We start from the raw sequence: 12,365 nt of genomic DNA on the forward strand, positions 1-12,365 counted from the left end.
AGGGTCCATCTGCCATCGGGAAGATCCCAACGGCACCATCAACATTCTCCCAATTGGCCCATTAATGGGCCTAATCGCCTGCAAGACTCTGCCTGGCAAGTAGTCATTGTCGTTTTGACTTCCTGCAAGATCACTTGGAGACAAGAACACGTTGGTTGGCAGTTCTGCTCTGGTCCCACCTTTGCAGGACTGCGAAAATTAGGCCCTCTTTCTCCTACTTCCCAACTAATTTCCAACCCGTGCCGCCAGGTTCCCTCCAATTCAGTGGCCTTTCACTTTTGCTAATGATCTCATGTGCAGCACATAATCAAATCTCTTCTGGAAGTCTATATAAATATCATCAATGTACTAAATGAAAGTGTTTACTTACAACTTATATAATTTAAACTAAAGTCCTTGGGAAGAAATTTTAAATCTATCTATCTTCTATTAAAAAACTGAACAAAATAATTCATTACATCTTTAATGCTGCTTCTGGCTCCACGTTCAAGTCTATCATTTTATACTTAACGGTTTGGTGGCAGCTTCCAGTGGTCAGTTAGTTTGACTCCTGTGCACCTGGAAAAGTGACATATACCATACATCTACCATTTACAAAGGGGCCTGAAACATGTGTTGGGTTCCTGATTTGCATATGCAATGTCATATGTTTAAATATAAGAAACTACAATTTCAGTATAGATTGAACAGTAAATGATGGCTCATGAGTGAAAATTCTGATATGCAGGCCTGTCAGTTGTTGGAGATCTGGAAAGGGCATTTTGAATAAAAATATAGTGGAAATGTAAGAAAAGTGTCACAATTCAAATCGTGTTTGAAACAACTAAAACCTGCCTTGCACTTTTATTAAAGACACATATTTAGGAAAAATGTGGTTGAAAAATAAGTTTGGCAGCAATTGTTCCACTTTGACCTGCCTGAAGGTGGCCTCAGTACAGCATATGATGATTCACGCAGCATGACAACTCAAAGGTGAGTGTTAGAAGGGGAAAATCAGCCCAGAGAAAAGTTTGTTTTATGATAGTAAATTCCCCTTTTATATGTTCAACAGCACTTTTCTGTGTTTCCGAGTTGGCTTTGAACACCTCAGTATAAATGTTATTTTGGGTGAGAAAATTTGATTGCGCACATGAGAATTGGGTGCTGCAGACCCCAATATGGCATGCTCAGAGTGCAGCAGAAGTGTGCCACACACCATATTTGTTAGTATGCCCTGTAGTTATTTTATAGTTATATAACGGTTGCTTTATCACAAGGAATAATTGAAGCAGAGACGATTGCATCTTTTAAGACAAGAGCTGATGGACATTTGAATCATAGTAAAACACTGGGCTTTTGTACTCTAAGAGCAGCCAGCCATCTCTCATAATACTGGCCCTTAGGTTGTTCTTCGGAAAAGCATTAGAACAGAAGAAAGGTATGTTTAAGACATCCAGGGGAAGTGTGGTATGAGCAAGCAGTATGATGGCTTGTATTCACTTTTGAATTGGATGTAACAAACTAAAATTTTCACATTTTGGGTTCAAGTATTCAATCAGATGAAAGAAATTTGTTGTGATGTGCTGATATTGTACTGAATTGAAGGAATTGTCACTTATTTTTCAGCATACATTTTAAAATTTCTTTCTCCCAGCAGCAGCTGGTAATCTAGAAGGGAGAGAAAAAAGTTTTACTTAACTTTTTATTCAAAAGGAAAAAAATTGGATTCAAACCCAATCAGAATGTAAGCCCTAAATTTCTAGGGGTTATCACAATTGCCAAGAAATCCTGAAGGAACACAGTAAATGGCCATTTTTATCCATTCATGCCATTTCTCTGGGGATTGCATTGATCTTGCACTGAAGCTATGACAGTAAATTGGGACCTATGGACATTCCAGGGGATAACAGGGCTATAGGCAGCAAATTTAGAACTTTCTTTATGATATAAGTGCACTCCATAGAGGTTGTAAAATTCTGCTGAACCAAACAGAGAACCCAAAGTAAATTGCATGGAGTACTTCTGGTCAATTTGAAGAATTTGGCTCAAATTGGACACTTCAATTCACAAACATATCATTGGACATGTGAAGGGGGAGGATAAATTATCTCTCTGTTCGTATGCTCCAAATAATGGTACTAATTTGTCAACTCTGCCACAACAACAAAGACAGTTTTAAAATGTAAGGGGCCAAAATTATGTAGTTCCATCTCCAATGGCGCGAAATTCAGATCTGTAGCTGTTGGAGATAGCACTGTGGAAGCTGAAAGGCTTCTGCTGGTGCGCGCTGCACCTGCAGCCACTTCTGGTGTGGCCAGGGGTCGGCAACATGTCCATACACGGACACCATTGTCCGTGTTAAAAATTTTGAGGTCCATGGTAATTTTGAATGTCTTTCTCCAAGCCTTTAAGCTTGCATTGTCCTAGTTTTTAAAAAAAAAAACACAAGTTTAAAGTCTAGGAGCAAGACATTTAAAATTACCAGGAGTGAAAGTAATTACAAAGGATCGGGATCATCAGGGCATCGGACTAGGTCCTACGGCTCACCGAAGTTTTGTATCCGGCATGCCAATCCACCAATCAAAAGTGCGAATGGTTTGCCTGCGTGCGGACCTCTGTCAAATCAGAATGGGGGGGGGGGGATGGGGGTGGAGTCAGGACAGGGACACACTGGGAAGACTGGTACCGTGAAGTGCTTCCTGCCTGTGGCCGACCTGCGGAATAAGCTATGGAGAGTTGGTGTGAGTAGAACAGAATAGATATGGAGGTGGGGTTGGGGCAGAGACGACTGAGAGTAGAAATTGGATATGGCCCGCAACCGGGAGGCCTAATTTTGGGTGAGCCTCAGACCTTCCTCTTCATTTTAATAATAAGCTGTCACCTGTCACTCTCCTGAGATTGCTTGACAATTTGGTAGTTTCATGGTCGCTGTTACTGAAACTAGCATTTTATTTCAGATTTATTCAATAATTGAATTTACATTCCCCAGCTGCCAAGGTGGGATTTTGATCTCATGTGTGTGGAATCATCCAGGCCTTTGGATTACTGGTTAACCCTATGCTACCATCACCCCTGTAAATTGGTAAGCTCCCTAAATATGGTCCTGGTGGCCTGGGTACTTGAAAGCAGTATTTAAGCAGGGCAACCTTCCACTGACCTCAACATGGCACAGTCTGCATTTTGTTATGTAATGAAATTCTTTGTTGGATCACTTACATTGTAAGCAGATGAGATTTTAGGAACTGAATTATAACCCTTAATTTAAATAATCTAACCATATGTGTATATAAAAATCATCTATTTTTTATTTGTTCATTTATTGCCCATCCTTAATTGCCCTTGAGAAGGTGGTGATGAGATGCCTTCTTGAACCGCTGCAGTCCATGTGGGGTAGGTACGCCCACAGTGCTATTAGGAAGGGAGTTCCTAGATTTTGACCCAGCGACAGTGAAGGAACGGTGATATAGTTCCAAGTCAGGATGGTGTGTGGCTTGGAGGGGAACTTGCAGGTGGTGATGTTGCCATACATCTGCTGCCCTTGTCCTTCTAGATGGTAGAGGTCGCGGGTTTGGAAGGTGCTGTCTAAGGAGCCTTGGTGCGTTGCTGCAGTGCATCTTGTAGATGGTGCACACTGCTGCCACTGTGCATCGGTGGTGGAGGGAGTGATTGTTTGTGGATGGGGTGCCAATCAAGTGGGCTGCTATGTTCTGGATGGTGTCGAGCTTCTTGAGTGTTGTTGGAGCTGCACCCATTCAGGCAAGTGGAGAGTATTCCATCACACTCTTGACTTGATCCTTGTAGATGGTAGATATGCTTTGGGGGGGGGGGGGGGGGGGGCGGTCAGGAGGCGAGTTACTCGCCACAGGATTTTGAGCCTCTGACCTGCTCTTATAGCCATGGTATTTATATGGCTACTCCAGTTCAGTTTCTGGCCAATGGTAACCCCCAGGATGTTGATAGTGGGGGATTCAGCGATCGTAATGCCATTGAATGTCAAGGGAAGATGGTTAGATTCTCTCTTGTTGGAGATGATCATTGCCCTGGCACTTGTGTGGCGTGAATGTTACTTGCCACTTGTCAACCCAAGCCTGGATATTGTCCAGATTTTGCTGCATTTCTACACGGACTGCATCAGTACTGGAGGAGTTGTGAATGGTGCTGAACATTGTGCAATCATCAGTGAAGATCAATGAAGCAGCTGAAGATGGTTGGGCCTGGGACACTACCCTGAGGAACTCCTGCAGTGATGTCCTGGAGCTCAGATGATTGACCTCCAACAGCCACGACCATCTCCCTTTGCACTAGGTACGACTCCAACCAATAACAGTATGTATGTATATGAAAATTAGAAGTGTAAAATAGATGTGTAACTGGCTTTATGTAGGGATTTATAATTAATAACTAGTGTAGCAATTTTTACTCCACAATATGTATTGCTTTGAAGGCTCTGCATATTCATTGATGTTATTGAGACATGCCATTATTTGAACAATTGGAACAGCTCATCTGACAACATGCACAGTGTTAGAATGTGACTGTGCCTGTACAGTATTTATATGTAGCTCATCATACAATAACAACTCTGTGTCGTTTAGTATGAGGAAAGTCAGCAGGGGTTTTAAAGCTGCAACGTCCCTTTGTTCAAAGAACTATCAATTTGAAATACCCTGAAAGCCAGCCAATCTTTTATTTATGTGAACTTCTGATATGAGAGAGATGCATCACATGGGTTTAGAGAAAAACTATCGTTGCTGTCGTAACACAGGCTTCAGTGTAGTGATGTTGGACAATACGTCACACGACCACACGATGGCATAGGAGTCTTTGTGGATGAATATTTCTGGCTGCACTATGCTGTGCTTATGTGCATGTTTAAAGTAACCAGGACGTTTTGCTGGGGCAGCACTACAGATGGGACCAGTACCAATGTTATCTCATTTGTAGCTGGAGTAAATGTAAGGCACATAGCAGTTAAGTGGATTATAGAATCACATAGTGCAGAAGGAGGCCATTTGGCCCATCATGTCTGTACCTGTTCTTTGAAAAAGCTGTGCAATTAGACCCACTCCTTTGTTCTTTTCACATAACCCAGCAAGTTTTTCCCTTTCAAACTATTTATCCAATTCCTTTTGGCATTATGATTGTATCTGTTTTCACTACCCTTTCAGGCAGTGAATTCCAGATCATGACAACTAGCTGCACCAAAAAAGAAATTCTCGCCATCGTCCCTCCTTCTGGTTCTTTTGACAATTATCTTAAATTTGTGTCCTCTGGTTACTGACCTTCCCACTGGACAGCAATCAATGCATCTATAGGTTAATGCAATAAAATATAAATTGTTACAAAGTAATAGGGATAAAAAAAATCACCCAGATGCAAATAGGGATAGTGTACTTTTATTTTTATACATTTCAACATAGCTTTATAAAAAGACTAAGAAAGGGTACTGCAACTTTAATACTGTGGTTTACATACAGATGGTAAAGCTTTGGATACGTCATTCCACATTGTAGTTTTGTACAAAAAGCACAGCTCTTGTGGTTCAAGTGTTATTGCAGGAAAAAAAAAGTTATTGCATAGAGATCTAGCAGACACTGGTCAAAATCAATCCAGCCCCGCTGTTAGTGTATCAAAATTTAATTAATACAATGTATCTTAATCATTAAAAAATGAATCCCACATGTTGGCAGAAGTGAAAGTTGTAAGATGTAGAAGTTAGACTGATGCACTGATAGAAAATGTTGACCTATAATTCGGAGTCCATATATTTTTCCTATAAAAATGTTCAATAATGGGAGAATAAACTGATGCAATACATCACATTGCAGTCCATTAAATGGGAAATTTAACAATGTTATTTGTGCAACAACGGCAATTGAGCCCAAGTTACTTTTTTGCTTCCACTATTTTGAAATGAAAGTTTTGCATTGTGCTCTTTTTGTCCATTTGTATATAGATTATTTTCTATTTTTCTGGGGCAATAGGGCTTTCTGTTTAATGTCTCAGATTAGAAGATATATTGATGCAAGGAAATCTTTTACCACTTTCTTTATGATGCTATGGCACTGATACTTGCAGCTGCATTTATTGAGAAAGATTCAAATGTTTTCAAAAATGCTGGATGAAAAGTTCTCAGACGATTCAAGAAGATACCAAGATGCTCACTGGCACACCCGACTATATTCCTGGCAGGTGGATCCCACTCCTGCGACAGACAGGTATAGCTTTCCATCTGGACAGACGCAAACTTCGTAAAGTCCCTGAGAATTTCCGGATCCACCCTGTGCCCCATGAGGCAACTTGGGTAGCTTCACTGTCTCAGAATCCAGCACTAGCTGTAAAAGAGGGAAAAAATCCAGTTTAATTAATTTTGCTGAATTACGAATTACAATATGTAGTGGGGGCGAAATTGGATGGCCCCCAAAAACAGGTGCAGAAATCAGGATGCACGATTAACGGGCTTCCATACCTTCCAATCTTGGCAGCGTTGCGAACCTCATACCGCCTGCTCATTACCATGATTGTGGCATGCAACCAATGCTAAATGCGCTGTTGAGTGGTTGCATGCCTCAGCAGTTAGCGCAAGGTTAGGACCACTTAATGTTAGCCTGCGATACTTAAAGCCAGCCTACACTTCTGAAAGGAGAGGTGCATTCTGGTTGTAGCATGTGCTGGAAGTAGCTGGGGAAGAGTATCTAAGCCAGAAGAACACTGAATAATGTCACACCAGGGCAGCAAACGAGCTCCAAGGTTCTCAGGTGCAGCACTGAAGGGCTTAGTGCAGGGGGTGGACAGGAAGAGAGAGGTCCTTTACCCACAGGGCCAGGGGCCCTTCAGACAGACGCTGAGAAGGCGGCTGGAGCAGATAGCCATCATGGTCAATGCCAATGCTGTACTCCCAAAGACCTGGATGCAGTGCCACAAGAAGTTTAATGACCTCACATGAATGGTCAAGGTCAGTGACTACATCATCAAATGACATATCCTTGAAGCTAAATCACTAGCCTCAGGCACTTCCCTTCACTCGTTTACCAACTAACTCCATTCACAGCCCCACCTCACCCTCCACATACTTAGCACTGCTGAAAGCCTCACACACCCACATCTCACAGCTTTCACACACTGCCAGCTATTCAGCCATGACAGCCACATCACCCAAACACATTGCACCACACTCACACTTCCCTCTCTTGCAGGACAAGGTGGCGCAAAACCACAGGCAGCAGCACCTAATCGGTGGGGAATATGCATGGCTGAATATCCTTACTCTCATTGAGGAATCAGTGCTTGCCAGTATTGGAGTGTCCGTGACCTGAGGATGTGGCCAGCAGTGGGGCTGAAATCATCGACGATGATGGTATGCTCATATCTAACCCTTCTCACATACCACTTCCCCCTCTCACATACCACTTCCCCCTCATCCCACAATCTCTTCCGATTTACAGGCTGCAGAATGTGTAAACCTGCACCTCTTGCTTCCCCCGCTAACCACAATCCTACACTGGTGCCTTTATCCTCTCAGATATCCCAGAACTGCAACCTGTCCAGGCAGTAGTGCAAGAGCAAGAAGAGCAGGAAGACACTGATGATGGAGAAACACAGTCACTCAGTCTCACACTTGCAGCCACCAGCTCAGATACTGGTGCATGCTTTAGAGGGCAGCTTAGAGGTGGGATCTGCTCGTGGTGAGTCACTGGACTAAAGTGGCCCGCAGTCAGGGCGGGGGGAAAGGATAGTGCAGGTTCCAAGCTCGCCCACGAGTTCTGCTGTAGAGGACTCAGATGAGGACTTTGATGGGACGGCCTACAGAAAAAGGCTGATGGGCATGCATGCTTGGTGCACTGGGAGGTCTGTCAGAATGCCTGTGATCACTGTCAAAGAGCATGCAGGAGACGGGTACATGGCTTCGTACAGAGCTTGGAACCAATCTTCTCCAGCATGAAATTAGTGGCCAACTCCATTAGCACACTTGTGGACCTAACCATGATCCAATGTCTGATGGCCGACATCTCAGCTTCCATTGCCACACAAGCAGATGCAATCCAGTAATCTGCGTGCTGCAGTGGAAGCTCAGACTGAACTCATGCAAGCACAATTGCTGCCATGCATGCGCCGACTGCTGCCATCATGGCTGTGGATACCAGTGTTCAAAGGACCTATAGCATTCCAGCAAACTGCCCTCAAACAGATTACTAAAATTGCTGATGTGCTGTCCTGGGGAGTGACAGTGGCTCCATGGAGAATGAACATGCTGTCCTGTCTCACAATGTCAGCATTTGTCCTCCCACCACTGCAACTCTGCCAGTGTCCTTCCTGTTGCCTGACAGCCAGCTAACCCACATTGCTGCCGCCAATGCTGAGGTAGTGCAGTCCAAAGTCGGGGCTTCAAGGCCCAGAGCTGCTCAAGGCCATCCTGCAAGGCCATCTGCAGTCTCCACCACTGAAAGTCAGCAGCCTTCCACCAGCCATGCTGCAGCCACTGGGGTAGTACTGTGTCGGGGTACTAGGGCAGGCAACAGTACACAAAAGACGGGCACTAAACGAATGCACAAGGGTGAATAGTTGACTTTTGTGTGGAATATTGGATGGTTTAATCTGTAAAGTTTGTTTGGAATGTTTGTTTAGTGGTGCCTTTTATTGTAGCATTGTGGCCAAGAGGATGATGTAATGGACAGTGATGGAGGAAGCTAAGGTGGATATTATCTATATATAGATGTCTCTTATTAGATAAGAACATAAGAAATAGGAGCAGGAGTAGGCCATTCAGCCATTCAAGCCTGCTCCACCATTAAATAAGATCATGACTGAGCTTTTACCTCAACTTCACCTTCCCGCATTATCTCCATATTCCTTAATTCCCTTAGTATCCAAAAATCTATTGATCTCTGTCTTGAATATATTCAATGACTGAGCACCCACAGCTCTCTGGTGTAAAGAATTCCAAAGATTCACAACCCTCTGAAGAATTTCTCCTCATCTCAGGGCTAAACGGCCAATCCCTTATTCTGAGACTGACTCCTAATTCTAAATTCCCCATCAAGAGGAAACATCCTCCCAGCATCTACCCTGTAAAGACCCTTAAGAATTTTACATTTCAATTAGATCACTTCTCATTCTTCTAAATTTTAGGGCATATAGGCCTAATTTACTCACTCTCCTCATAGGACAGTCCTCTCCTCTAGTGAACCTTTGTTGCACTCGTCTAAGGCAAGTATATTCTTCCTTAGGTCAGGAGACTAAGACTGTACGCAGTACTCTAGGCGTAGTCTCACCAGTCGCCTGCATAATTGTAGTAAGACTTCTTTACTTTTATACTCCAATTCCTGTTGAATAAAGGCTAACATACTGTTTGTCTTTCTAATGACTTGCTGTACCAAATGTTAACTTTCTCTGATTCATGTTCAAGGACACCCAGGTCCCTCTGAATACCAACATTTCCAGTCTCTCACCATTTAAAAAATATTCTGCTTTCCTATTTTCATGCTCTTTCCCTCTAATCTAAGTTGTCTAAATCCTTTTGCAGCCTCTTTGTGTCCTCCTCACAACTTGCTTTCCCACCTAACTTGTACTGTCAGCAAACTTGGATATATTGCACTCAGTCCCTTCATCTAAGTCATTAATATAGTTTGTAAATAGCTGAGGCCCAAGCACTGATCCTTGCAGTACACCCCTAACTACAGCCTGGCAACCTGAAAATGACCAGTTTATTCCTACTGCGTTTTCTGTCCATTAACCAGTCCTCAATTCATGCAAATATATTACCCCCAATCCCATGAGTCCTAATTTTGTGCAGTAACCTCTTGTGTGGCACCTTATCAAATGCTTTTTGAAAATCCAAACACATGACGGCACAGTGGCACAGTGGTGGGCGGCACAGTGGTGCAGTGGTTAGCACTGCAGCCTCACAGGTCTAGGGACCTGGGTTCGATTCTGGGTACTGCCTGTGCGGAGTTTGCCAGTTCTCCCTGTGACCGCGTGGGTTTTCGCCGGGTGCTCTGGTTTCCTCCCACAGTCAAAGACTTGCAGGTTGATAGGTAAATTGGCCATTGTAAATTGCCCTTAGTGTAGGTAGGTGGTAGGGAATATAGGATTACTGCAGGGTTAGTATAAATGGGTGGTTGTTGGTCGGCACAGACTCGGTGGGCCGAAGGGCCTGTTTCAGTGCTGTATCTCTAAATAATAAAATTAATAAATAATGACATTCACTGGTTCCCTCTTATCTCCCTGCTAGCTACATCTCAAAAACCTCTAACAGCTTTGTCAAACACAATTTCCCTTTTATAAATCTGTGTTGACTCTGCTTAATCATATTATGATTTTCTAAGTGTCCTGTTACCGCACGTCTAATAATGGATTCCAGTATTTTCTCAATTTTCTCAATGTCAGGCTAACTGGTCGATAGTTCCCTGTTTTCTCCCTCCCTCCTTTCTTGAATAGCAGGATTACATTGCTACCTTCCAATCCATGGGGTCTGTTCTAGAATCTAGGGAATTCTGGAAGATCAAAACTAACACATTCACTTTCTCTGTAGCCACCTCTGTTAAAACCCTAGGATGTAGGTCATCAGGTCTGGGGGATTTGTCGACTTTTACTCCCATTAATTTCTCCAGTACTATTTCTTTACTAATAATACATTTCTTTACGTTCCTCATTCTCACTCTACCCTTAGTTCCTAACTATTTAAGAATGTTCCTTGTGTCTTCTACCATGAAGAAAGATACAAAGTATTTGTTTAAGGTCTTTGCCATTTCCTTATTCCCCATTACAATTTCTCCTGTCTCTACCTCTAAGGGGCCCATGCGTAATTTCGCTAATCTCTCCAATAGTACATACCTATAGAAGCTTTTACAATCATGGTTTTCATGTCACTTGCTAGTTTACTCATATTCTATTTTCTCTCTCATCATCAATTTCTTGGTCATGCTTTGCTGAATTCTAAAATCCTCCCAATCCTCATGCTTAATACTATTTTTTGGCAACATTATAAGCCTCCTTCTTTAATCTAATACTATCTTTAACTTCTCTTGCTAGCCACGATTAGTCAACTTTTCCCATGGGTTTTTTATTCCTTCAGGGAATGGATCTTTGTGCAAATTATTAATTAATTCTTTAAACGTTTGCCATTGCTTATCCACTGTCATGTCTTTTAATGTAGTTTCCCGATCTACCTTAGCCACTTGCCCTTCATATCCATGTAGTTTGCTTTGTTCAGATTTTAGACCTTAATTCTGACTTAATCACTCCCAAACTCAATATAAAATTCCATCACATTATGATCAATCTTCTTCAGAGGCATTTTTACTACAAGGTTATTAATTAACCCTGTCTCATTGTAGATCTAAAATAGACTGTTCCCTAGTTCGTTCCTTGACATATTGATCTAGAAAATGATACTGATATTGTATACATTCCATGAACTCCTCCTCCATACTATTACTGAAAATTTGATTTTCTTAGTCTATATGAATATCAAAGTCCCCCATGATTACTGTATTACCCTTGTTACATGCAATTCTAATTTCCTGATTTACACTCTGCCCACACTACAGATACTGTTAGGGGCCTATACATTACTTCCACCAGTGTTTTAAGACCTTTGCTGTTTCTTAGCTCCACACAAACTGATTCTACATCTTGATTTTCTGAGCTAAGATCCTTCCTCTCTACTCTCTTTGTCCCATCCTTTATTAGCAGGATGACCACCCCCTCCCCACCCAATTCCCCACAATTTTCCATTTTGCCTATCTCTTCTAAAAGTCAACTATCCTGGAATATTTAGTTCCCAACGTTGGCCACATCTTTGTAATGACTATTAGATCAAACAAATTAATTTCTATGTCTATTAGTTCATCTACCTTTTTGCGAATGCTTCACACAGTCAGATATTGTGCCTTTAGCTTTAACTGTTTTCTAGTTTTCCCCAGTGTGACCTTAATCACCAATGCCCTATTATCTTTGTTAAGCTCTCTGTCTCTTCCTGACCTACTGTGTTTATTTTTACCCAAATTGTTATTTCTCTCTACAGCCTTTACATTTCTCTTACTGATTTTGAATTTATTCTGTCCTGAATCATTCATTAGTTTAAAGCCCGTCTACTGTCCTAGTTATTTGATTCACCAGGACACTGATCTCAGCCCGGTTTAAATGGAACCCATACCATTGCAACAGCTCCCTCTTTCCCCAATACTGGTGCCAGTGGCCCATGAATCAAAACCGCTGCCTCCCACACCACTCTTTCAGCCACTATTTAATTTTCTAATCGGCTTGTCCCTACATCAATTTGCATGTGGCTTTGGTAACAATCCACAGATTATTACCTGGGAGGTTCTGCATTTGAATTTCAACCCTCGCTCCTCAAACTCTCTCAGCGGAACCTCATTCCTAGT

General features: G+C 42.4%; 1 protein-coding gene across 5 annotated transcripts in view; it reads right to left on the reverse strand.

Moving 5' to 3' along the window:
- Window positions 1-5,368: 5,368 nt before the first annotated feature.
- Window positions 5,369-12,365, reverse strand: part of sgcg (sarcoglycan, gamma) — a 702,223-nt gene continuing 695,226 nt past the window's right edge. For all 5 annotated transcript variants that reach the window (XM_068033637.1, XM_068033635.1, XM_068033636.1 and 2 more), the window contains one exon: window positions 5,369-6,314. In XM_068033637.1, the coding sequence (XP_067889738.1) occupies window positions 6,141-6,314 (174 nt within the window). In that variant the 3' untranslated portion in view covers window positions 5,369-6,140. The remainder of the gene's footprint in view (window positions 6,315-12,365) is intronic.

Source organism: Heterodontus francisci, chromosome 6, assembly GCF_036365525.1.
Source record: "Heterodontus francisci isolate sHetFra1 chromosome 6, sHetFra1.hap1, whole genome shotgun sequence".
In the NCBI taxonomy this organism is placed as follows: Eukaryota; Metazoa; Chordata; class Chondrichthyes; order Heterodontiformes; family Heterodontidae; genus Heterodontus; species Heterodontus francisci.